The 25,552-nt window shown below is 33.2% G+C and overlaps 1 protein-coding gene across 1 annotated transcript; it reads right to left on the reverse strand.

Annotated features, from left to right (window-relative positions):
- Positions 1-919: 919 nt before the first annotated feature.
- LOC143252324 (uncharacterized) lies at positions 920-20,772 on the reverse strand. Its single transcript, XM_076504287.1, has 8 exons — positions 20,620-20,772; positions 17,869-17,932; positions 10,354-10,398; positions 9,855-9,899; positions 7,284-7,304; positions 6,132-6,194; positions 5,178-5,273; positions 920-3,231 (listed from the first exon to the last, which is right to left on the reverse strand). Coding segments are annotated over exons 1-8 (465 nt in total). The 5' UTR covers positions 20,622-20,772; the 3' UTR covers positions 920-3,102.
- Positions 20,773-25,552: the final 4,780 nt, after the last annotated feature.

Raw genomic sequence — 25,552 nt, forward strand, 5'->3', positions numbered from 1 at the left:
ATTTAAAATATTTCTAAGGTACTAAAAATTATGTTCTGATTCAATGCATTATAAGTTACTAGATGACGTAACTCATATCGTAAGAAATATTTTAGACTTTATTTGAGATGAAAATTGTGGAGAAAACATCTGAAGTCATTATTTTTATTTGATTTATCTGACCTCAAAATCATGGTTTATTACGCATACATGCATGTATTAACAAGACATTTACATGTTGTTTTTCACCACTTTATATTTCCTTTTTGTGATGTTATCTTAATTTCGTTACATTTTCACTGAAACTGGAATACCTCTAACATTTTACAATTAGTAGCTCGCATTCTTAGAGGTTTTTATAGCAAAGTCAGTCTTAAGCTTTTATTAAACTCAGAATTGTAATAGTAAACGATATAGAGGACAAATTGCGAGCTCTTTGTTATACGAAAACGAAAATATTACTTAGAGTATGCAAACCTTAAACTTTAAAAAATTAAAAAAGTAACCGAGACATGTTCGTTTATAATTAAGCACAAAGCTACACAACGATTTATCTTTGCTCTGCCAACAACAGGTATCGAAATCCGATTTCTAATGATTTGGGTTGTTTTGAATTTCGCGCAAAGCTACACGAGGGCTATCTGCGCTAGCCGTCCCTAATTTAGCAGTGTAAGACTAGAGGGAAGGCAGCTAGTCATCACCACCCACCACCAACTCTCTTACCAATGAATAGTGGGATTGACCGTCACACCATAATACGGAATCAATTTCTTATATTTTGAGAGCTGAATATAATCAACGCTGCATGGAATGCGTCTTACTGAATGCCCTTCTAGTTATTAGATATTTTTGTTAGCAACTGAGGTGGTTATAATCTCTCACTTTTATTTTATCTTTCACTCATTTTGTAGCGCCGAAGCGTTTACACTTTTTCTCACAGATATTCGTTATGCGATCATTTAGGTAGTATAACAGAGTGGTTTTCTCTTTACTCTATTCTTTTTTCGTGTGTAATTTTGCATGAATCTCGAAAACTACCAACCTGACCCCCCTAGTACAGCGGTAAGTCTACGTATTTACAACGCTAAAATCAGGGGTTCGATTCCCCTCGGTGGTCTCAGCAGACAGCCCGACGTGGCTTTGCTATCAGAAAACAAACAAACTACCAACCAACTATATCATAAATGTTTTGTTTTATGTCGATTTGCCTTATAATATACTATTTGGTGGTCTACAATGACTGTATTTTAACCACTCAGATACAAGACTTGTGCTTCACACAAAACGAGTTATGCAGTTTCAACACAAAGTGTTTTTCAGTGAAGCAGGCAAACTTATTATATTAATCTTTCTTCAGTGAAGTATTTGCAGTGAAGCATCTCATTTGTTATTGATTTGACTTTTGCTCTGCCGTAAATTTATCAACATTAAATGTAGCACGTCACAAGCACATTTGTTTGTTTGCTGTTAAGCACAAAAGTACACAATGGTCCACTTGTGCTCTGCTTACCGTGGGTATCGGAACCCGATTTTTAGCATAGACTAACTGCTGAGCCACCTGGGGTGGTCTCACAAGTATAAAAAAATACTCCCAGGATTTACGTATTAATAACAGATATTAAAAACAAATTTCCAACGAACATTAAACATGATCAACGAAAATTTAACTGTTTCTAATTGAGTGTTAATGTTACTTTTCTTCCACATGATTGGAATTTGAATTTAATGTTGATATGCAAAGAGCAACACCAAGCAACGTTCACATTATATGGTCTTTTTTATCACAAAATCAAAGACTTTATCTCACGTAACTCACTGAAGATTTGAAAGACAAATTATCAACTACGTAAAACTTTTACGTTTGTTTACTGATATTGTAATAGGGCCTCTCTCCGGGTCAGCGGCAAGTATACAGATTTTCAACGCAAAAATTTAGAGTTTGATTCCCGGTGGTGGACAAAGCACAGATAGCTCACTGCATAGCTTTGCACTAAGAAAGCAGCAGTAAAATGTTATGATGAGAAACTCATGTCTTCATGAAACAACATTTTGGTTTTCATTACATTTCGTATAGAAGATACAATATAGAAATCAAAACATCCTGGGTTATCCTGTTATTAAGTTAAATTCTCAGTTCTCCTCATTTTTCAAGTATGAAGATTAATACGACTACTTACAGGAAAGTTATCTGTTGGTATCTGAGTCGATAAACGTCCCAATGACTCAGATACTTAGGTGAAGTTTATAAAATACGTATTAGAGAAAAATGCTTAATACTTTAGAGACAACATTCAACATGATCTGTCAAATATATAGTTATGTCTTATCACGTTTCATTAAATCAGCTGTTGTGAAAAGGGTGTAAACCAGTAAGACCATTATAACTCACACAAGACATGCAATGACATCTTTTTACTACTTATGCAAACACTTTCAACTAATATAGATAAACTCATTAACATATACACTTGTTTTAAACAGCTTAGAATTAGAAAGTTCAACTAAGAATAGAAATTGTCTTAAACAGTTTTGATAGTGGCTATATAATATGATTGACAGTATACATGTTTGGTGATGCAAGCAAGTAGGATACTGAAGTTAAAGTAATCTGTGTAATGTTTTAAAACAGCTTCATGTTTTGTTTCGTATTATATCAAACTGTTTTTATATTCGAATGTTGAACTCGATTAGATGATAAATAAATCTAAGTATTACTTACACAAATTTAAAACATCAACAGTTTTTACTTTCTTTTGACAGAAGTAAATTTGACAGCATTTTAACACTCGTTTTATTACATATTTGCTGTTTTCGTTCGTGACTTTATTCCAGATATATTTCAAAATATTTATAGATTCAAATACCTTAATGCCTATTTACTATAATAAAATTCTTATTGGATAATTATACATGAATTTACCATCAATGTATATAGTTCAGATTCAACATTGTCGTGGTATATGATATGTGCTTATATGTGAATAATTTTAATAGTGATGTTGTATATATGTATGAAGTATTTACGTGTTCTTAGAGATTACATAGTGATTTTCTTTCAGCTCACTGGGGGAAATTTATTGTTAGGCATATAGGCTGAAAGTGATCATTTGAATGACTATTGGTTTAAGAGGTGTCAACCTCCACGCCTTCTTCCAGAAAGTCTTCTTCATTCGTTGCATCTACCCATCGTTCAGGCATACCTCCAGTGCCGGATTGGTCAGAGTGTTGGTACATCTTCTCATCAACGAATTGCTGTAAAGTGATTCAACAAGACATAATAAACTTCCATTTAATTTTAAACAACGAGCTTTAGTCTCCTGTGACTTAATTTGTTAACTGTTTTTATTTACTTTCTCCCTCGATGAAACTAAAACTCGTTTGAATAAACAGGGAAAACGAATTCTCATGTACTGTCTTTGATAAAATACCACACTCACATAAGAACTGAAGGAATCTAAACCCAGAATTGGGTTCAGTACAACTTTAACAAAACAGGTGTTTAACAAGAACAACAAAGATGTTTTCTAGTTTGTATCTTCGTCTACAAAAGATTTGTTTGAAGATTTAAGACTTTTCACGCAAATCTCTTAAATCTTCTCAATCTCTTAAATTAGAGGGAAAACAAACCTATCACCAACTCCGGAGCTACTCTTGTCTGACACAGATGGAAGCAACCAGGTGAATTTTTAACATGTTTCTTCAGGGAGTAGATAGTAGATATTTTAATGCAAAGAAACATAAGAGTGAAATATGCCAATTTTACTTAATATACAATCTAAGGGTAAAGAGAATGTAGCAGTAGAAACTGACAATTTTACTTAATGCACAGTCTAAGGGTAAAGAGAATGTAGAAGTAGAAACTGACAATTTTACTTAATGCACAATCTAAGGGTAAAGAGAATGTAGCAGTAGAAACTGACAATTTTACTTAATAGACAATCTAGAGGTAAAGAGAATGTAGCAGTAGAAACTGACAATTTTACTTAATGCACAGTCTAAGGGTAAAGAGAATGTAGCAGTAGAACTGACAATTTTACTTAATGCATAATCTAAGGGTAAAGAGAATGTAGCAGTAAAAACTCACAATTTTACTTAATAGACAATCTAGAGGTAAAGAGAATGTAGCAGTAGAAACTGACAATTTTACTTAATGCACAGTCTAAGGGTAAAGAGAATGTAGCAGTAAAAACTCACAATTTTACTTAATAGACAATCTAGAGGTAAAGAGAATGTAGCAGTAGAAACTGACAATTTTACTTAATGCACAGTCTAAGGGTAAAGAGAATGTAGCAGTAAAACTGACAATTTTACTTAATGCACAGTCTAAGGGTAAAGAGAATGTAGTAGTAAAAACTCACAATTTTACTTAATATACAATCTAAGGGTAAAGAGAATGTAGCAGTAAAAACTCACAATTTTACTTAATATACAATCTAAGGGTAAAGAGAATGTAACAGTAGAAACTGACAATTTTATCTAGTGTACAGTTTAAGGATAAAATTTATATATAATCTTATGATAACCAGGTTCTTTGATGCTGAACATTAACTTGCTATTTACCAGTTTAACGTTCTTAAAATATTTTCTTATTTTGTTCTCTACCTTGATTTTAATTGTCTTATATATTTTAGTTTAAATATTGTTTTGATAAATAAATCAACTTATCACCTGTTTTATCATTATATTAAGAAATTATTCATCCATAATAGATATTAAAAATTCCGTAATACGAGCTGTATCTGTAGAAATAACTTTTCATATTTCCTAGTGTTCACCACATAAATATTTATGTTTCTATTTTGAAACGTTAAAAATTTCGATAGAGAAAAATGCTGCTATATCTAAGTTTTGCCAATTAACTTTGGTTCTTATGATAAATATTAATTTTTAATAATAGTGGTTCAGGAGGACTCAATCTTAGTTTGGTAATTAATGGAATAATTAGCAGCATTAGGCTTATAGTCTGTTCCCAAACTGTAAGCTCATTTCATTTATCTTTGCATTTAATCTAGTTACCTTTTAATGTATTTTTATTAACTGAGAATATAAACACTGAACGAAATCTAGAATTTCTAGATATTACCTTATAAAGTAAAACTTGTGCGATACCTACTAATCATACCTTAAGTGTTTCTGGTGATAAGGATATTAATAAATCACTCCAACTCACGTGGTTTAACCTCAACTATTCTACTTACCCACGCTCCCTGGGAACCTTCGTTTGTAGCTGTTAAACTTCCTGCATCTTGATCAACGCTTTCCTTTGGAGGATTGTTTACACTTCTGCCAAAACGCTAACAAACAAATAAGATATAATTTAGGGTGGTGTTAAATTAAATGAACTGTTTAAGTTGGGAATTCAAATGTTTTACCAAAAAATCACCAGTGATATTTCTTTGATTAAAATTTATTTTGAGACCACAGTGTCAAATAACGTTGTATGTTTTGAAATGTTTGAATAGAAATTCAGATTTAGTCTATACTATATGTGTATGTATGTGAAAGATCAGTATTTGGAACTGACAATAAGTTATGATGTTTAATTGTTTACGGGGGCTCTAAACAGTGTGGAAACGTATAAATACTTTTATTTTGGATGTTTTAATAAATGACAGTTGCCTTCAATTTGAGTTGTGTGACAGGATTAGTGTCTGAAATGCCACTTGTGACAAAAAATAAAAGGAAAAGCAGTCCATATACGAAACCTAGAAGTGTAAACTTAAACCAGTGTTCTTATTTTTTTAATGTTTGATTTTTAAGTAGGAAGAACTATTTGAAAAAGACGCCACTTCAAAATGTTTTCTTTTCTGAAGAATAAGTTTTTTCGCTACTGAAGTTTCAAAGAAACTATTTTTACGATACTAATTTTAATTGTATATTTATTTACTATCCATGACCAAAGGCAATTCTAAAATATCGCTCTTAAAGTAATCATTTTGTGGTATTTCAGCACCCGAAGGAATATTCTAAGCAAAGTAGCGTTTTGCCCTGTATGATCATCGAATAACTTATGACTGAAATAATGACTATTGGTAATTTAAGAAAAAAATATTTTCTTCAAGCTAAAATGAAATTCAAAGTTCTGACAGTAAAAGTTGTTGTTAAGTCTATTTTTATTAAAGGAATAATTAAGTATAAACCACGTCACTCACCAGAGCACAACCGTTAATCAGACATTGGCCTTGAGCTGTTGTGACGTTTGTCGGTAGGACAGTCTGAAAAATATAATTAATTTTTTTAAAATAGACCATTTTTATCTCGGTTTTTATAATTAGTCATGAAAAAGATATGGTACTCTCTTGATAGTTACATTAGAAAGTTATAATGGGATTAATTATGTTAAAATATTTTGAAATTGTAATTTTAAGACATAAACTGATTTTTTGCCATTGATTAGCAGACTTAAACGTAATACAGAAGGGGACATACTTTCAAAAAGTGTCTTATAAATTAACCCTGATTTAGTTTATTATTAAAATCGACGTTTATATTTTAACATTTGTTTGTTCCCCCTGAAAAACATCCTAGGAGACAAACTGGCTGCCATTTTGGTTCAGAAAAATTAAAGTAACGCGGATAAGCGGATGGAATGCTGTATTTTTTATTGTATTATCTAATGAAGAACTTAATCTATGAGCAGAAAGTTGTGTTTTTATGAAGCTCGTATTTTGAAAAATTTACATGAATCATGTAATATAATGCAATTGTAACTATTAACTTATAATACCATTTATGTTCATTATTTTAAGTATTGTATGTACATAATACTGTTGTTTGTACATAGGATTCAACAGTTAAGACAGCTTTGAAACGAGCTGTATATGCTTATTTATTTGATTTAGTGCAAAGCTACTTAACAGATTATCTGTGTTATGCCTGACACAGAGATCAAACCATCGAAGTACAAAATACTGATATACAATAAATGTTAGGTAAATAAGTATATATAGAGGGAAGATTATTTTTGCTAATGCTAAAAAATCTTAAATCATCATTTTATTCACGAGGAATATTTTTATTCATAAGAAATATCAACATATAATTTGAAATGAGAAGTTTTGCACCATTTTAAAACAGTCAAAAGTTCACTATAAACTTTATCAGCTAACTATATATATTAATCTATTATAAGAGATTACTTTACTTATAAGTAATATTTTGGTTCTCTTGTTGTAACCATCTTGAAACGCTTCCTTTTCTGTTTTACTTGAAACAAACACTAAAAACGCATGGAGAGATTTTTTTTCTAGGGTGGTTGGTATATTAAACTATTTTACTATCTAATATGAATGAATTAAACTTACCGTTCCTAAACACGACAAAACCTGCAAGATGAAAATGAGGTTTAGTTGTTTTTTATTTTATAAAATGTACACAATTATATTAAAGCTATGCTATTAAATATGTCGAGACAGATTTTAAGGTGTGGATTATTATATTGAAACTATATTACCAACAGCGTCGACCGAATTTAGCTAGGATGTATTATTATTATTATATTATTATTTTTGACAGTAAAATCTAGAGGATACAAACAATATTTACTCTCCAGATAACAATAACATTCTTTTTATCAACCAGCGTTTCGCTCTATCGGGTCTAATACCGTACAAAAATTGTTTGGTGTGAAAATATAAGCGAGCAGGTAAAGTGCTAATATCAACTGAAGAATGGTTGTGGCGCTAGACTAACCTATTGAATAAAAAAAGACTAATTGGAAATATATCGAGTGTTATAAGTCTAATTGTGAAAAGTTACACATCAGAGCGAGACCAATTGGAAATATATCGGGTGTTATAAGTCTAATTGTGAAAAGTTACACATCAGAGCGAGACCAATTGGAAATATATCGGGTGTTATAAGTTTAATTGTGAAAAGTTACACATCAGAGCGAGACCAATTGGAAATATATCGGGTGTTATAAGTCTAATTGTGAAAAGTTACACATCAGAGCGAGACCAATTGGAAATATATCGGGTGTTATAAGTTTAATTGTGAAAAGTTACACATCAGAGTGAGACCAATTGGAAATATATCGGGTGTTATAAGTTTAATTGTGAAAAGTTACACATCAGAGCGAGACCAATTGGAAATATATCGGGTGTTATAAGTCTAATTGTGAAAAGTTACACATCAGAGCGAGACCAATTGGAAATATATCGGGTGTTATAAGTTTAATTGTGAAAAGTTACACATCAGAGCGAGACCAATTGGAAATATATCGGGTGTTATAAGTCTAATTGTGAAAAGTTACACATCAGAGCGAGACCAATTGGAAATATATCGGGTGTTATAAGTTTAATTGTGAAAAGTTACACATCAGAGTGAGACCAATTGGAAATATATCGGGTGTTATAAGTTTAATTGTGAAAAGTTACACATCAGAGCGAGACCAATTGGAAATATATCGGGTGTTATAAGTCTAATTGTGAAAAGTTACACATCAGAGCGAGACCAATTGGAAATATATCGGGTGTTATAAGTTTAATTGTGAAAAGTTACACATCAGAGCGAGACCAATTGGAAATATATCGGGTGTTATAAGTCTAATTGTGAAAAGTTACACATCAGAGCGAGACCAATTGGAAATATATCGGGTGTTATAAGTTTAATTGTGAAAAGTTACACATCAGAGTGAGACCAATTGTCACGTAGGAAGTAGTTTTATATACAACTTCTATTATTATGTATGCAATTTTTTTTTAAGTTCAGTTTCACAATTTAGCGATATACAATACAGAGATTTATGTCATAAATTCATTACTCTTAGAACCACTGCGAAAGAGTTAAGAGATGCGTTATATACCAAATTAAAGCATTTTGAGAGCTCAAAAACTTATGTGTATACATATTAAATTCACCGTTTTGGTGTTATTTAGAAAGACAAATCCACCGTTTTGATGTTATATATAAAAACAAGTCTACAGATTTGGAGTTACGAAGAAAACAAATCTACTGTTTTGGTACTATACAGAAAAACAAATCTACAACTTTGATGTTATGTAGAGAAACAAATTCACTGTTTTGATGTGATACAGAAAACACATCTACAGATTTGATGCTATGCAAGAAAACAAACCTACCGAATTGGTGTTATGCAGAAAAAACAAACTCACCGTTTTGGTGTCACATAGAAAACAAATATTTTGTTTTAGTGTTATATATAAACCAAATTTACCATTTTGGTGTTTGCAGAAAACCAAATCTACCATTTTAATCTTATACACAAAAACAAATTTACCGTTTCGGTGTTATACAAAAAAAACGAATCTACCGTTTTGGCGTTACGCAGAAAAACGATTCCATCGTTTCGGTGTTATATAGAAAAATAATACAACGTTTATGGCGTTATACTTAAAAACAAATCCACTGTTTTGGTGTTACTCAGAATAACAAATCTACCGTTTTTGTGTGATGCAGAAATTTCTATAATATACATATATATATATATATTTCATTACGAGATAAACCGATTCACAGATCTTGCATTTCTTGGATTCTAGCAAAACAAAAGTCGATTCTCAGAACTTAAGGATGTACCAAAGTAAATTTGGTGTTTTTATCCAAAGTATTCCAGCCATTTTGCTGATATCCCTTACTATCACATATGCTTATTTCTTGAGAGTTGACAAGTGTGCTTGTCACGTATATTTATTAATGAAGAGTCAACTATAAATATTTAGCAATTTTGGAAGAAAGTAAACTAATTATGCTTTAACCATTTAGGGCTGTATTATGATTGGAATGGATTTAATTTTGTCAATAAATTAATTTCTTGATAAAAAGATAAACAAAGTTAGTTTCAAAGATCAATAATTTTGTTTATGAGAAACGGTTTTAAAATGGTTAATAAGTGAAGTTGCTTATGTACATACCGTATTTGTAAATGTCAGAGAAGAACACAAAGTACACTGCTGAGTCTGTAAAGAGAAACCCAGTTCACATAATCTTGTGACGTGTATAGGTACAAAACAAATCTATGTCTAAATGTAAATTTGTCTTAATTAAACTAACGATAAAAGAATATCAAAAATATAAAGTACATTTATGATATTTTTTCTAAAGTTTCTGCCCCATCTAGCGGCTTGTAACGTAAATACATCCTTAAACAACACGTTATTCATTAGCCTTTTATTATTTGGTGTATAACATAAAAGAGGTTTAAAAATTCATCATCTTTACACAAACAATTTTCCTTAAAGAAAAAAATGTAAGACGTGGTTGACACTAGTAGTACAGTGATTATTTGAGTTTTTCTACATTGTTTCAAAACTTGGATTCCTTTGAAAAAAATCACAATATGTTTTTTATAATTAATTACGAACAACAATCGTTACGATGTGAAATAAAAATATGTTCATTTTTTTTACTCACCACAAGTCCAGTCGTTTGTGTGAAGTTAACGCAAAACCGGAAAAGCTATTCAAGGATTAAAAAAATTGTGCATATTATATTTTGTATTAAATATTTAGATATTTTCTTATAGTACGTTCAATTCCATTATATTTTTTCAGAAATATTATTAGGTAAAAACTAATACTGTAGTCTGTAACTCACAAGGATTTCAAATACTTGTTTTTAAATCTCACTTTCAACTGTATAATACCCACGTGTTGTTACAATAATGTCGCAAAGGAAAAGTTGTCTGAAATAACTAACTGCATAAAATGTTGGTCTAACAAACAAACTGTTTTAGTGAGCTTACAGGAGAAACAAGCTAACTCAGAAACTTTCCAATATAATTCCTCGTAGATTTGATTGTTAATGTGATGTACACATCTTTATCATATATTAACGTTATTTCCAATATCAGTAAGTAAACCTACTTCTACAAGCTCTGTCTGTGAAAATGCGCCTATGTTTATCACCCACTGGAAAGAGTATTGAGCAAAAATGGGAACAACTTGAAATTTGGACTTAAGTCCTTACAAACTGTGTTTGGACAAATCAAATTATTCGGATTAACGTATTACTAGGAGAAATATTCATGTGTGACAGCATTCAAAAGAAAACAACATTAAAAACTATATTTACACATTGCAATGACTGTACAATTTGCCTGGATCAAGTACGAGGACAAGACATGTTAATTTATTTATTAACTATGTACGCTAAGGTCGTTCCAACAAACAGCTATTATTATCCTGTAGATGTAGAGTAAGATTACAAACAATGCTAAAATTATCTAGATTCAGTTGATGTTTATAAGGTATTCAATTATCTAAATTCAACTGATGTTTATAAGGTGTTCAATTATCTATATTCAGATGATGTTAATAAGGGGTTCAATTATCTAGATTTAGTTGATGTTTATAAGGTGTTCAATTACATTAAGTAACAAAATTTTTACTATTTCTTGTTCCTTGGCAGAAAGTATTATTTCCCAATTGCTTATGCCTAAAGTAAATGGAAAAGACCTATTTTTCTCTTCAAACTTTGCTTTTGTTACCTGGGTAATGGAATTTTCAAATTTACCCATTTTCCAGAACATTCCAGTTAGATTCAGTGCTGATAGAGAATTTTCTTGAACTTACGAGAATTTTCAAGAACCTTATAGAATTTTCTAGAACTTTCCATAGTAACATATATACAGGGGCTCACCACTCACCACTTCAGATTACTTCTAGTTGCCAAAGTGAACACATAAGCCAATCTGATTTTATCAGAGAAGACATTAAGAAGCTGCAAGCATTCTCCAGATGCATTCTGTTATGTATGAGGCCAATTTATCAAGACAAGAGCGAAAAAGTACTCTGTGACAGCATCTGCTAAAATGTGTGAAGCCTACAAGGCATATTTCGGCATGCCTTCGGAGATCGAGACAAACCTGGGCACCTCATTTTACCTGCGAGCAAGGCATAAAAACTCTAGAAGGTAAGACGGGCAATATTATCCTGCTTGAATAATAAGATTTTATATTATACAAATTTTAGACCTTTTAAAATTGAAATATCTTTTAATTTTTTAAAAAATTTCTAATAATATAGAAAAAATATCACATATAAAATATCAAATGTGATGACACCAGCTACAAAAAAGTATTTCAAATGTTAATAATACGTCACCGCTTTAATAAAAGAAATAAATAAGAAAAGAAGTATTTACAATTGTAACACCAAATCTAAACGTTTATTCATAGTACTTGTTTACTGTTGTTTGTTTGTTTGTTTTTTAATTTTGCGCAAAGCTACACGAGGGCTATCTGCGCTAGCCGTTCCTAATTTAGCAGCATAGCACTAGAGAGAAGGCAGCTAGTCATCACCATCCACCGCCAACTCTTGAACTACTCTTTACCAATGAACAGTGGGATTGACCGTAACTTTATAACGTCCCCACGACTGAAAGGACGAGCATGTTTGGTGTCACGGGATTTGAAGCCGTGATTCTCAGCTTACAAGTCGAGCGTCCTAACCATCTGGCCATACAGGGCCTACTATAGTTATTTGTAAATGAGCTAAAAATTAAGGTTAAAACGTATTTATTTCCAACGCAATGAAAATGATTTATATTTTTCGATCTTAGGGTGTTCTGTTTGTTATCGCAAGCTATCTTACGAGTAGAATATAAAAATGGAGTGATGCTTAGGTTTTTTAATGTTGACAAGCAAGATAGTACAGTTAAATAAGATTCATCATACAGTCATGAGAAAAAGTTAGGACACCCTATGAAAGCCTGTGTATTTTTGTAACATTTTTGGATATATAGATATTTAATCTCAATTTTAACAATACTGAGAGATTATAGGAATATAACTAAACAATTACAACGGAAGAAAAGGCTTTTCAAGATCTTCTGTAAGTGTAATTCTACAAAAATGCATATTCTAACTGAGGAAAAAGTTAGGACATCCCCACATTTATTCCTACTTAAAATGGCTCAACTCACACACAGGTGTATCACACCAGGTGCACATGATTAGAAGATCGTTACTTAGCATTTTGAATGAGGCTTGTCCTATTTAAACCTCCAGACATTTAGTTTGGTGTGCTCCTGACTGTTGAAGTGAGAGTGAGCACCATGGTGAGAGCAAAAGAGCTGTCTGAGGCCTTCAGAAAGAAAATTGTATCAGCTTATGAGTATGTTAAGGGATTTAAAAAGATCACAAAAGATTTTGAAATCAACCATTCCACTGTCCGGAAAATAGTCAACAAGTGGAGGGCTTTCAAAACAACTGCCAACATGCCCAGATCTGGTCGTCCAAGGAAGTTCACCCTGAGATCAGACTGCAAGATGCTAAAAGAGGTCTCCAAACACCCTAGCATGTCATCATGGGACCTACAGCAGGCTCTGGCTACTGTTGATGTGAAAGTGCATGCCTCCACAAGTTTAACTTGCATGGGAGGCGTGCATGGAGGAAACCTTTGCTTTCTAAGAGAAACATCTAAGGTCAGACTGAGACTTGCCAGAGAGAAAGACCAGGACTTCTGGAATAATGTTCTTTAGACAGATGAGTCCAAAATTGAATTACTTGTACACCAGAACAGAGGACATGTTTGGCGTAAACCAAATACAGCATTCCAGGAAAAGAATCTCATACCAACTGTGAAGCATGGAGGTGGAAGTGTCATCGTTTGGGGCTGCTTCCCTGCAGCAGGACCTGGACAGCTCACAATCATAGAATCCACCATGAATTCTACTGTGTATCAGTGGGTGCTTGAGGATTATGTGAGATCATCTGTACGAAAATTAAAGCGGAACCGGACCCTGCAATACGATAATGACCCAAAACATACCAGTAAATCCACCAAGGACTGGCTGAAAATTAAGAAATGGAGAGTTCTGAAATGGCGAAGTCAAAGTCCAGATCTTAATCCCATTGAGATGCTGTGGGGTAACTGGAAACGGGCTGTACATGGAAGAAACCCTTCCAACATCTCACAGCTGAAAGAATTCTGCATTGAGGAGTGGGACAATCTTTCTTCAGACTGATGTCAGAGACTGGGAGATGGCTACAAGAAGCGTCTCACTGCAGTTATTTCAGCCAAAGGGGGTAACACTAGCTATTAGGGGTAGGGTGTCCTAACTTTTTCCTCAGTTAGCATATGCATTTTTGTAGAAATACATTTACAGAAGATCTTGAAAGGCCTTTTATTCAGTGTTAATTGTTTAGTTATATTTCTATAATCTCTCAGTATTGTTGAAATTGAGATTAAATATCTATATATCCAAAAATGTTACAAAAATACACAGGCTTTCATATGGTGACCTAACTTTTTCACATGACTGTAGTTCGTAAGAATCAGAAACATAACATTTGTTCATTGCGACAACAAGAAGCTCATGGAGTTGCTAGAAAGACAAACAATGTAGTGATTTGTTGCAGTTATGAAATGAACAAACACAAACAATCTTCAGGTAACAGTTACTTTTTTTCTGGCTCACTGTAGTCAACCTGTATAGGTTTAACGCTGTTTTTTTCTCCCTGTGCTGATTGGAGTAGTATTCCATGGTGTTCTCGACCTTGTCTGCAACTTTGATTCACTCAGTCATGGTCAAGTCAATGTTTGAGAAGCTTATCAGTTCTGTCATTAACTTATCTCATGTTGATGCAAATAAACTCACGTGGATCTCAATTGATCCACATATTTCCGTAGACACTCTTGAAAATCTCTTTTTGTGTTGATTTACTAGGATAAGAGCTTCTCTTCTGAGCATCGACATGTCATGATTACACATAATGGTTGATAATACCAGTCAGGTTGAAATGAGCTTACAAATCTAGAAAGTATATATTTAATATATTAGTGATTTATTTAAAAAGTAGCCAAAGCAATTATCAAATAGCACAAAACTACAACCAGTTCAGTTTTCCTCGTCAGATAATAACGATATTTATCAGATATTAGCAATCAAATTTCACTTGGAACAACAACGATTTGATTCTACTGTCAACCCATATTCAGGATGAGTGGAAGACCTTCTTTACAGTCAATCTGAAATATTTTTCAATTTTAGATAAGACATAAAAGCTTGCTAGAAAGGGCTTATGACACAAAATTGGGAACACCCGAGACTCCTTCTTAATTGTAAGTTTGAGAGAACCTACAACTGTTATTTGTATATCCTCAGTTTTTGTCCACTCTGCATCCAAGAACTTTCACGTGTTTACACGAGAGAACATTTCTCTGGCTTGAATTTTAGACATTGTCTAAGCATTAAGTACTCCCCTCGAGTTCTTAACTGTGGCTTGAAAATATGCCATCAACTTCTAAATTATTAATTACGTACATACACAAGACACCACTACCATTGCAAAGCTAGTGCACGTTTTGTTAACCACTTATAATTAGCAGATATATTACATTTGGCATGTTGCAACTTTCATACATGCTTTCTTATGTTGTAAAATTAGATCTTATGATCTAATTTGATTAACGATTGTCAGAAATAAGATTTAATAAACGAAACATACTATTATTAGTGTGACTATTTAAAATAAATTACTCTAAATCTAATTTACCTTTCTGAAATTCAAGCTAAACCTTTTTACCCTTATTAAACCATGTGATGTTACTACTAATTAGGTTAGCATTTTATCCCCAAAGAATGCTGCCTCACGGTGATTGGCTGTCTCATGTGAGAGGTAAGAGGGTGATGTCATTAAAGACGACGAGGTCATAGTTCCAGAAGTTGTCACAAGTTGTCTTCAGGGACGCTTTGCTAGGCGGCCATGATGTCATGGTTCAAGAAAGTCATTTACTGCATACCTGATGTTGAGTGAGATATAGTCCTTTTAGGACAGAAAATGTAATAACTTAGCACTAAAAATCTTTAATTACTCGATTAAGTAGGTTTTAATTATGGTACTGTTCTTGTAACATTAATTAATTATAACGATATGTAATGTCCTTTTTTAGGACTCCATCTTTAAAGATATGAGAGAAAATAACGTATGAATTATTTTATTGCATGAAACCAAATTAGTAAGAGCTTTGTTGCATAATAAACTTTATATTAACAGTGTAACTTGTTATATAAAGACATATTAGTAAACGTCATGGCAGTCTAAAAACATGTTCTCTACTTCGTGTTAGGATGATTTAATTAACTAATTAATTAGTATTCACTGTCCTTTTATGGTGATTTAACTATAAGTGCATTATTTTTAAGTGTCATTTTTAGGACGAATTAATTATAAATTAATTAGTATTAAGTATCCTTTTTATGATGATTTAATTAATTAATTATATTCTTGTTGAAGCGTATTGTATGAGACATGGCCGCCTGTCATAGAGGCCTAAACATACATTCTCTACTTTCTGACGTAATAATCATTTATGGCCACCTGGCTGCTATCGAACTATAATTTCAGCCCTCCATAAGTTAATTTGCCCTCTCCGGTGATACTCTGTTGGAGTACATCATGACTACCTGTCGTAACTGCCAAGCAACGTCTCCCTGAAGACGTGTTTGAAACTATGTTCTCGTAATCTTTGATGACATCACCCCTTTCACCCTCCCCTAAGGTAGCCATTCAGTGTGAGACGGCATCCTTTAGGCAGTAAAGCGCCAATCTAACTATTGCATAGACTTGAGTTCACAAGACTGGATTATTTTAATGTCTGAGTCATGTGATGTTAGTATAATAGACTTGAAGCCAAGATACACCCTGAGCTTAAATAACGAGATATTTGCACAAACAAAACTACCCGTGACTTGAGCTTTTGTGTGGAATAACATAAGATCTGCATACTGTATGACAAGTTAATAACTTTAATGGATAAGAATTATCTTAATAACAGTGGCCAACCTATTTATATACATTGTACTACTATCAACATCTACTACTATCGTTTTTGGTTCTTTGTTTTTTCTGTACCACCTATTTTAGTCTGGATTTATCAGTAAGAGCTTGAAGAGGCCTAGCTTTAAGTATATCTTATAGATATAGATTAGTGAGGACTTGTTTCATTGTTCAATAAATCTCACAAGATGTCTTTATTTATAAGGTTTGTGTTCAACTTCTAGTAAAGTGAGTTTTGTTGGAGTCATTGAGTACGTAAATGACATGACTGTTCATAAGTCTTAAGAAAAGGTCAAGAATACATGTTCCTGTGTGCCCAGTTTAGAATATCTATAGAATACATGTTTCTGTGTGCCAAGTTTAGAATATCTATAGAATACATGTTTCTGTGTGCCCAGTTTAGGATATATATAAAGTACATGTTCCTGTGTACCCAGTTTAGGATATCTATAGAATACATGTTCCTGTGTGCCCAGTTTAGGATATATATAAAGTACATGTTCTTGTGTGCCCAGTTTAGAACATTTATAGAATACATGTTCCTGTGTGTCCAATTTAGAATAACTATAGAATACATGTTCCTGTGTGCCCAGTTTAGGATATATATAAAGTACATGTTCCTGTGTGCCCAGTTTAGAATATCTATAGAATACATGTTTCTGTGTGCCCAGTTTAGGATATATATATATAGTACATGTTCCTGTGTACCCAGTTTAGGATATCTATAGAATACATGTTCCTGTGTGCCCAATTTAGAATAACTATAGAATACATGTTCCTGTGTGCCCAGTTTAGGATATATATAAAGTACATGTTCCTGTGTGCCCAGTTTAGAACATCTATAGAATACATGTTCCTGTGTGCCCAATTTAGAATAACTATACAATACATGTTCCTGTGTCCCCAGTTTAGAATATCTATAGAATACATGTTCCTGTGTGCCCAGTTTAGAATATCTATAGAATACATGTTCTTGTGTGCCCAGTTTAGAATATCTATCTATCTATCTATATATATATATAAACTACTTGTTTCTATATGTCAAGTTTTGGATACTTATGGAGTATCTTTACTGCGTGACTATTTGTAATTTTTTTACCAATAAGTTACATGAGACTGTGTATAAAATTGAAGAGAATACTCACATTAAAAAAGCCTGAACTAAACGATAGCCCAAAGACAATCAGAACTGCAAGTCTTATCCAGATCCTAAAATACAAATTTCAACGTAGGTGAACATCAGAAAAATGTAACCACACACTTATTCTACAAACACGTTTAGGTTTGAAACAGCTTTATTCTCACTGAAAACAGTAATAGTTTTAAATGTAATATGTAAATAAATAGTGTATATGGAACAGTAGAAGAAACAGAAAATCGAACATGCTTCACTCCACACTTGCTTTTATTTCTCAATATAATTTTTTCAACATTAAATTATCTTTAGTACATTTTCAAACCTTGAGGTATGGTTTGTTTGTTTGTTTTGAATTTCGCGCAAAGCTGCACGAGGGCTATCTGCGCTAGCCGTCACTAATTTAACAGTTTAAGACTAGAGAGAAGGCAGCTAGTCATCACCTTCCACCCCGAACTTTTGGGCTTCTCTTTTACCAACGAATAGTGGGATTTACCGTCACATTATAACGTCCCCATGGCTGAAAGGGCGAGTGTGTTTGGTGTGACGGGGATTCGAACCCGGGAACCCCGGAATACAAGTCGAGTGTCTTAATCACCTGGCCATGCTGGGCCTTTGAGGTATGAAACTGGCTCTAATAATTGTTATACAGATATTTCACCTAAATGAAGAGGTAATGGCTTTATATGGTAGAACAATTTCAATCTACTCTTAAACGGGCCGGGCATGGACCACTGATTAGAATGCATGACTTGTGAAAGTTATGATGCATGGTTTGCGTCTCGTATTCTAAAAAAACATTCACACTACACTTTAGTCTTATGAGTGTGCTATAAGAGTGAAATGTAAGACCAGTTATTTAATTATAGGAGAGTAGTCTAAAATGTGACCATCTGTATCGTTGGTTAGCTGCCTTCCCTCTAGTCACAGTCTAGTGTATTAGTTTAAAATTAGGATATGATACGCGTAGATAGCCCTTGTGTAACTTCATTCGAAAATTATAAGCAAACTATACATAAGCATTCTTATCGAAAATTATTCAAGTTCGAAGTATTCAAACATCATTTTAATATAAAGATCTTATGATTTATTAGGTAAAACGCAATAGATTTTCACTTTGTAAAATAAAGTATATGTGGAAGTTGCATGCGTTATAGTCAAAGGACTTTATAATCTCACCATATCACCATGCCAAGTCATGGTTTATCTTACGACTGTTCTTCTTGACAATAATCAAGTTTCTATTGTAAAGAGTTTCATTATAAGGCTGTCATGTTCAAATCAAACTACTCTTCTCTATTAGCTTTCTAATAAAATAGTGTACGAGGACGACGGTTTCCGTGCACACGTTTCCGTAGTTTGGTTGTAAAGAAATCCGTAGAAACTGTGTTTGTCGATATGTTGTATGTCTCAGTATGGAAAAGCACTGTTCCTTTTTTTCCAGTTGCTTGAGATGTGCGAATAAAAAGCTCTTATGGAATAGATTGTGCCACATTTCCAGATGGAGATCCTTCTTGATTGTTTTGTTGCATAGTGTTGTCTGGAACTTATGGACTGCTTTAGCCACTGACCATTTTCTTTTGGGATTCTTACCTGACGCCGGGTTTTAATCACCACACTTGGGTTACAGTTTGTTGCAGGTCTCTTACTAAGTGGTCCTGAGTCCCAAGTTTGTTAATAATTATTCGTTTTCTAATACTATTAAGTGCAATGGATATCTCTGTATCAATAATGTTAAACTCCTTTTCTGAACACTTTTTATGACCTAAATGTATGAAAATTAACGGTCAGTAAAGCTTGTTACACACTTTTCTCAAAAGCGATCAGTTTTAGGTGGCATCACACTTTTCAAATATATTCAAATAACAACAAACATTCTCATATTGTCGTCCCCAGTGGCTCAGCGGTATGTTTGCGGACTTACAACGCTAAAAACCGCGTTTCGATACCCGTGGTGGGCAGAGCACAGATAGCTCATTGTGTAGCTTTGTGCTTAATTCAAAGCAACTTTTCATAATGTAGTTGTGATACCTTCTATCCGACTACAACTTTATTTTTGTTATGGTTTTAACGTAAGTTGCTGGATTGAATGTTTAAATTAGTTTTGATATAAAGTATTCAATCTTCTGTATCAGTTCGTTTTGATATAAAGTATTCAATCCTCTGTATCATTTCGTTTTGATATAAAGTATTCAGTCTTCTGTATCCACACTTTACACAATTTTTTATTCTTAATATTTCAGGTTAACCTAAAGTGTTAATACCCATACCAGCCGTTTTGAGATACAAGTGATATAATACCAAATCAAATAAGGCATCAGTAAGTATTCCAATAAAAAATCTGAAGGGCATATTATAAATGGACTTTATCCTAATCAACGATGTAAATTATTAATCATAACATACATGATGAAAGTACTTAAATATTGGTTGGAGGTTTTATTTATTTGGTATGTTTGAGTTTGGTTTGAATTTCGCGCAAAGCTATACGAGAGCTATTTGCGCTATCCGTTCATAATCTAGCAATGTAAGACTACAAATGAAGGCAATTAGTCATAACCAACCACCGCCAACTCTTGGGCTACTCTTTTACCAACGAATAGAGGGATTGACCGTAAAATTATAACGACTGCACGGACGAAAGGACAAGCATGTTTGGTGTATCGGGGATTCAAACCCACGGTCGTCAGATTACGAGTCGAGCGCCCTAAATCTGGACGAACGTTAAAAGCAGGACATAATAGAAAACAAACAAACTTACATGGCCCTCACGTTCAGAGATTTGGTATAGGCTAGTCTTGATCGTTTAAATACGCTGTGTAGATAGGCTAGATATTTTACTCAGTGTACTACAATAAGTCTGTCTGTACTTACAAAACAGATTTCTAGTTTATTTATATATTTTCTGTTGGCTAGAAATCATTTGAGGAACAAAAACATACAATGGTTTCGAGACTATAGAATAACGTATTTCTGTGAACAACTAGTTCACAGCGATTGCATAATCATAAAATGCAGTGCAGGTATGTGTAGACCGGGAGATTTCTATTTTTCTAGTTAGATTTGTATATTAGTTTCCGCTATAACCGGAGTTTCATCTCAATAACTGAAAGGTCTCAAACCACTGCAGCGAAACGCAAAACACAGTTAATGTTTCATCTTTCGTGTGATAATTTACAAGCTTTACCCAAAATACGTCGTTTCAAATAATCCGATATATTCACATCAAAGGAGAAACAGCTGAATCAGTACGTTTGTAATCAAACCATAAGCTTTGATATTTTTATTTGACTTTTGTTTTTTCGTGATAAAAATTTTAGGCAAGTGTCAAAAGCAGTTCCAACTTTCCCTTGTCTTTTCTACGAATAGATGAATTTGATAAGTTCAAAAACTTAAAAAAAGAAAAAAAGTCAAATATTTTATTTTGTTAACAAGATTTACATGTTACATTCTGAACAACGTAGAGAGATATACATGTTACATTCTGAACAACGTAGAGAGATATACATGTTACATTCTGAACAACGTAGAGAGATATACATGTTACATTCTGAACAACGTAGAGAGATATACATGTTACATTCTGAACAACGTACAGAGATATACATGTTACATTCTGAACAACGTACAGAGATATACATGTTACATTCTGAACAACGTACAGAGATATACATGTTACATTCTGAACAACGTACAGAGATATACATGTTACATTCTGAACAACGTACAGAGATATACATGTTACATTCTGAACAACGTACAGAGATATACATGTTACATTCTGAACAACGTACAGAGATATACATGTTACATTCTGAACAACGTACAGAAATATACATGTTACATTCTGAACAACGTAGAGATATACATGTTACATTCTGAACAACGTACAGAGATATACATGTTACATTCTGAACAACGTACAGAGATATACATGTTACATTCTGAACAACGTACAGAGATATACATGTTACATTCTGAACAACGTAGAGAGATATACATGTTACATTCTGAACAACGTAGAGAGATATACATGTTACATTCTGAACAACGTACAGAGATATACATGTTACATTCTGAACAACGTACAGAGATATACATGTTACATTCTGAACAACGTACAGAGATATACATGTTACATTCTGAACAACGTACAGAGATATACATGTTACATTCTGAACAACGTAGAGAGATATACATGTTACATTCTGAACAACGTACAGAGATATACATGTTACATTCTGAACAACGTAGAGAGATATACATGTTACATTCTGAACAACGTACAGAGATATACATGTTACATTCTGAACAACGTACAGAGATATACATGTTACATTCTGAACAACGTACAGAGATATACATGTTACATTCTGAACAACGTAGAGAGATATACATGTTACATTCTGAACAACGTAGAGAGATATACATGTTACATTCTGAACAACGTACAGAGATATACATGTTACATTCTGAACAACGTAGAGAGATATACATGTTACATTCTGAACAACGTACAGAGATATACATGTTACATTCTGAGTAAATAAATAGTTACTTTTTATATTTTGAGCAAACTAAAGACATCTACGTGTTACACTCAGAGTGAATAAGGAGATTCACGTGTTAAATTATGAATAAATTAAGAGATTTACGTGTTCGTAGATATATAAAGATATTTACATGTTACATTTTAAACAACATTGAGAGAATTATATCTTACAGTACGAACAACGTTAAAATATTTACGTTATATTTTGAGTAAATTTAGATATTTACATGTTACATTCTGAACAAAATATAGAGATTTACATTATAACTGGACACTCATTTGGGTACTCGCACATACTTGAGTGCCTAGTACAGACAATAGTCGTTCAACTGCATGGCTGGATTTTGATAATAGTCTGTAACCCAGGTGACGCTAACTTTTAGTTTTTACCGCGAACAGCAGATATGAATTCATATAATTTACTTGTTGCGTAAAGCACGATTTGTTACTGACATAGTTAGAAACTTTAGACAATGCTTGTGATTGGTAGAGAACATAACAAACATCAGATGTTGCTTGTAATTGCTACTATTATTTAACAAATGTTAATTGCGGTATGTAATTAATACGGCTATTTAACTAAACTTCACACGATGTTTGTAACTAGTACGGCTATTTGAATAATGCTTATGGAATTCATGATGAGAGATAACAAAGTTGAATAGTAAAGAGATAATTCTGAAACATTTGAACTTTGTAAACAAAATAATTCTTAGTTTTTTCAACGGTCTTTATTTTTATTATTGAAAGGTGCTTATAATTAAAAGTTATTTTTGTTTGTTTTTTTGGATTTCGCGCAAAGCTACTAATGGCTATCTATGCTAGCCGTCCCTAATTTAGCAGTGTAAGACGAGAGGGAAAGCAGCTAGTCATCACCATCCACCGCCAACTTTTGGACTACTCTTTTACCAGCGAATAGTGAGATTGACCGTCACATTATAGCGCTCTCACGGGTGAAAAGGCGAGCATGTTTAGTACATATCGCTCAGTATTCATTGGAAAAAAAAAAATATTTCCATGGTAAGCCGCTTAAAGTTTTATTCAATAACTGTGCCAACCATAAAGCGCGTTTAACTTTTAATTGGGCACGGCATGACCAGGTGATTAAGGCACTCGACTTGCAATCTGAGAGTCGCGGTTCGAATCCTCGTCACATCAAACGTGCTCTTCCTTTCAGCCGTTGGGGCGTTATAATGTTACGGTCAACCCTACTATTCGTTGGTAGAAGCGTAGCCAAAGAATTGGCGGTGGATGATGATGACTAGCTGCCTTCTTTCTAGTCTTACACTGCTAAATTAGGGACGGCTAGCGCAGATAGCCCTTGTGTAGCTTTGCGCGAAATTCAAAAGAAACAAACCAATGTCACAATTACTTTTATGCAGTAAATGCTGTTCAAAATTATAACATTCGAGGAAAGTTTGTTTTAAAGAAGTGAAAATTCATACCGCTGTTTGTTACTGTCGTTATATACATTTATAGTTAAATCAGACATAGATTTTAAGCAGTCCCTATAGTTTAGAGTTATGTGTACTTTCTTAAGTAAATAAAGTAGCGACTAAATTTCACACTTTAATTCAATGTATTTATGAAAAAGATTTTCTTTAATATCTAACGAGTTTGGAAATATATTGTTTACTTGTCTGTGATATTCTCACAAAGCTATACAAGGGTTATATACAACAGAATCTTTGTTTTAAGCTGATAGACTAGGGGAAAGGCTGATAGATGGCACAGTCCACTACCTACTTTTAGGCTACTTTTAGCGAATAGTGAGATTAGACCGTTACTTGTATAAAAGATTCACGGCACCAAAGTGCAGAGTATGATTTTTTTTTATTTTTGCGACAGAGGAACGCAAACCATCAACCTTAGATCCAGAATATGACATGTTAACAGTTAGGCCACACCTAGTTAGGGAAGACATTTACAACAGGGAATATTAAGTACAGGTTATGAAAAGTTATTGGTACAGTTTGTTTGTTCGTTTTTGAATTTCGCGCAAAACTATACGAGAGCTATCTGCACTAGCCGTCCCTAATTTAGCAGTGTAAGATCAGAGGGAAAGCATCTGATCACCACCACCTACCGCCAACTCTTGGGCTACTCTTTTACCAACGAACGGTGGGATAGATCGTTACATTATAACGTCCTCACGGTTGAAAGGGCGAGCATGTTTGGTGAGACGTGAATTAGAACCTGGACCTTTGGATTACGAGTCGAGCGACTTAAACCACCTGGCCATACCTGGCCTTATTAGCATATTACAATACAGACTGAACGTTGTTAGTAGAAAGATACTGTAGGTGACAAATGGTCTAAAACTATCAAATCCTGTCTTGCAATGTGACTAAAATTTACGTAATAAATAATTTAACAAAACTGATTAAAGTGTTGCTTAATAACGTAAAAAACAACGATTAGTCGGTAGTCCAATGTGATAAATGTTTTCATATAAAATATGTAAAACATTCATGATAAAATTATATAGTACGCTTAACGTGTTCTGTGCTCTATTTTCTTTTGTGGAAGGAAACTGATAGGAGATGTACTTGGGTAAAACTGTTTAATTTATAGCTTTTTCCATACACAACACAACTCATTAAGCTGAAAGTAATTAATTAATGTACTAACAGTCTATCATTGAGCTGAGTGTTAAAAAATCACCCTAATTCAAGTCAAAGAAAGCAAAATTCAACATTAAATATTTTGTGCAGTTCATCTTGTAATTTTTGTTTATTGTTGAACTAAACAGATTTTAAGAGAATGAAACCAAAGAGTAGACATATTTTTACGGAGAATTCCAAACAAACTGAATATTTCAAAGTTTTTAAATAACACGATTCACTGTTTGTTCAGAAAATGAAGTACATTAATGCAATACTATACAGTTGTTTTCGTGAGTCTGTCGTCAGTGTTCTTTGTTCTACGTTATAATTAAAAATCACGAGGGTAATCATTCGTAGTTCACAACCTATCTCAATCCCCTTGTTCTATCAAACATGGTCTCTCGCTGGTACAGCAGTTAGTCTTCGGATTTACAAAGCTAAAATCAGGGGTTCAGTTCCATTCGGTGCACTCAGCAGATAGCCCGATGTGGCTTTGCTATACGGAAAACACGAACTCTATCAAACAAGAAGATTCC

Source organism: Tachypleus tridentatus, chromosome 6, assembly GCF_004210375.1.
Source record: "Tachypleus tridentatus isolate NWPU-2018 chromosome 6, ASM421037v1, whole genome shotgun sequence".
NCBI classification, from domain to species: Eukaryota; Metazoa; Arthropoda; class Merostomata; order Xiphosura; family Limulidae; genus Tachypleus; species Tachypleus tridentatus.

Excerpts from the sequence above, each read along its gene's own strand:
- LOC143252324 (XM_076504287.1), bottom strand. Across the intron at positions 7,305-9,854 it reads CTCTGACATTTACAAATACG|GTTTTGTCGTGTTTAGGAAC; the intron begins GTATGTACATAA and ends TTCATCTTGCAG. Across the intron at positions 6,195-7,283 it reads TTTTGTCGTGTTTAGGAACG|ACTGTCCTACCGACAAACGT; the intron begins GTAAGTTTAATT and ends TATATTTTTCAG.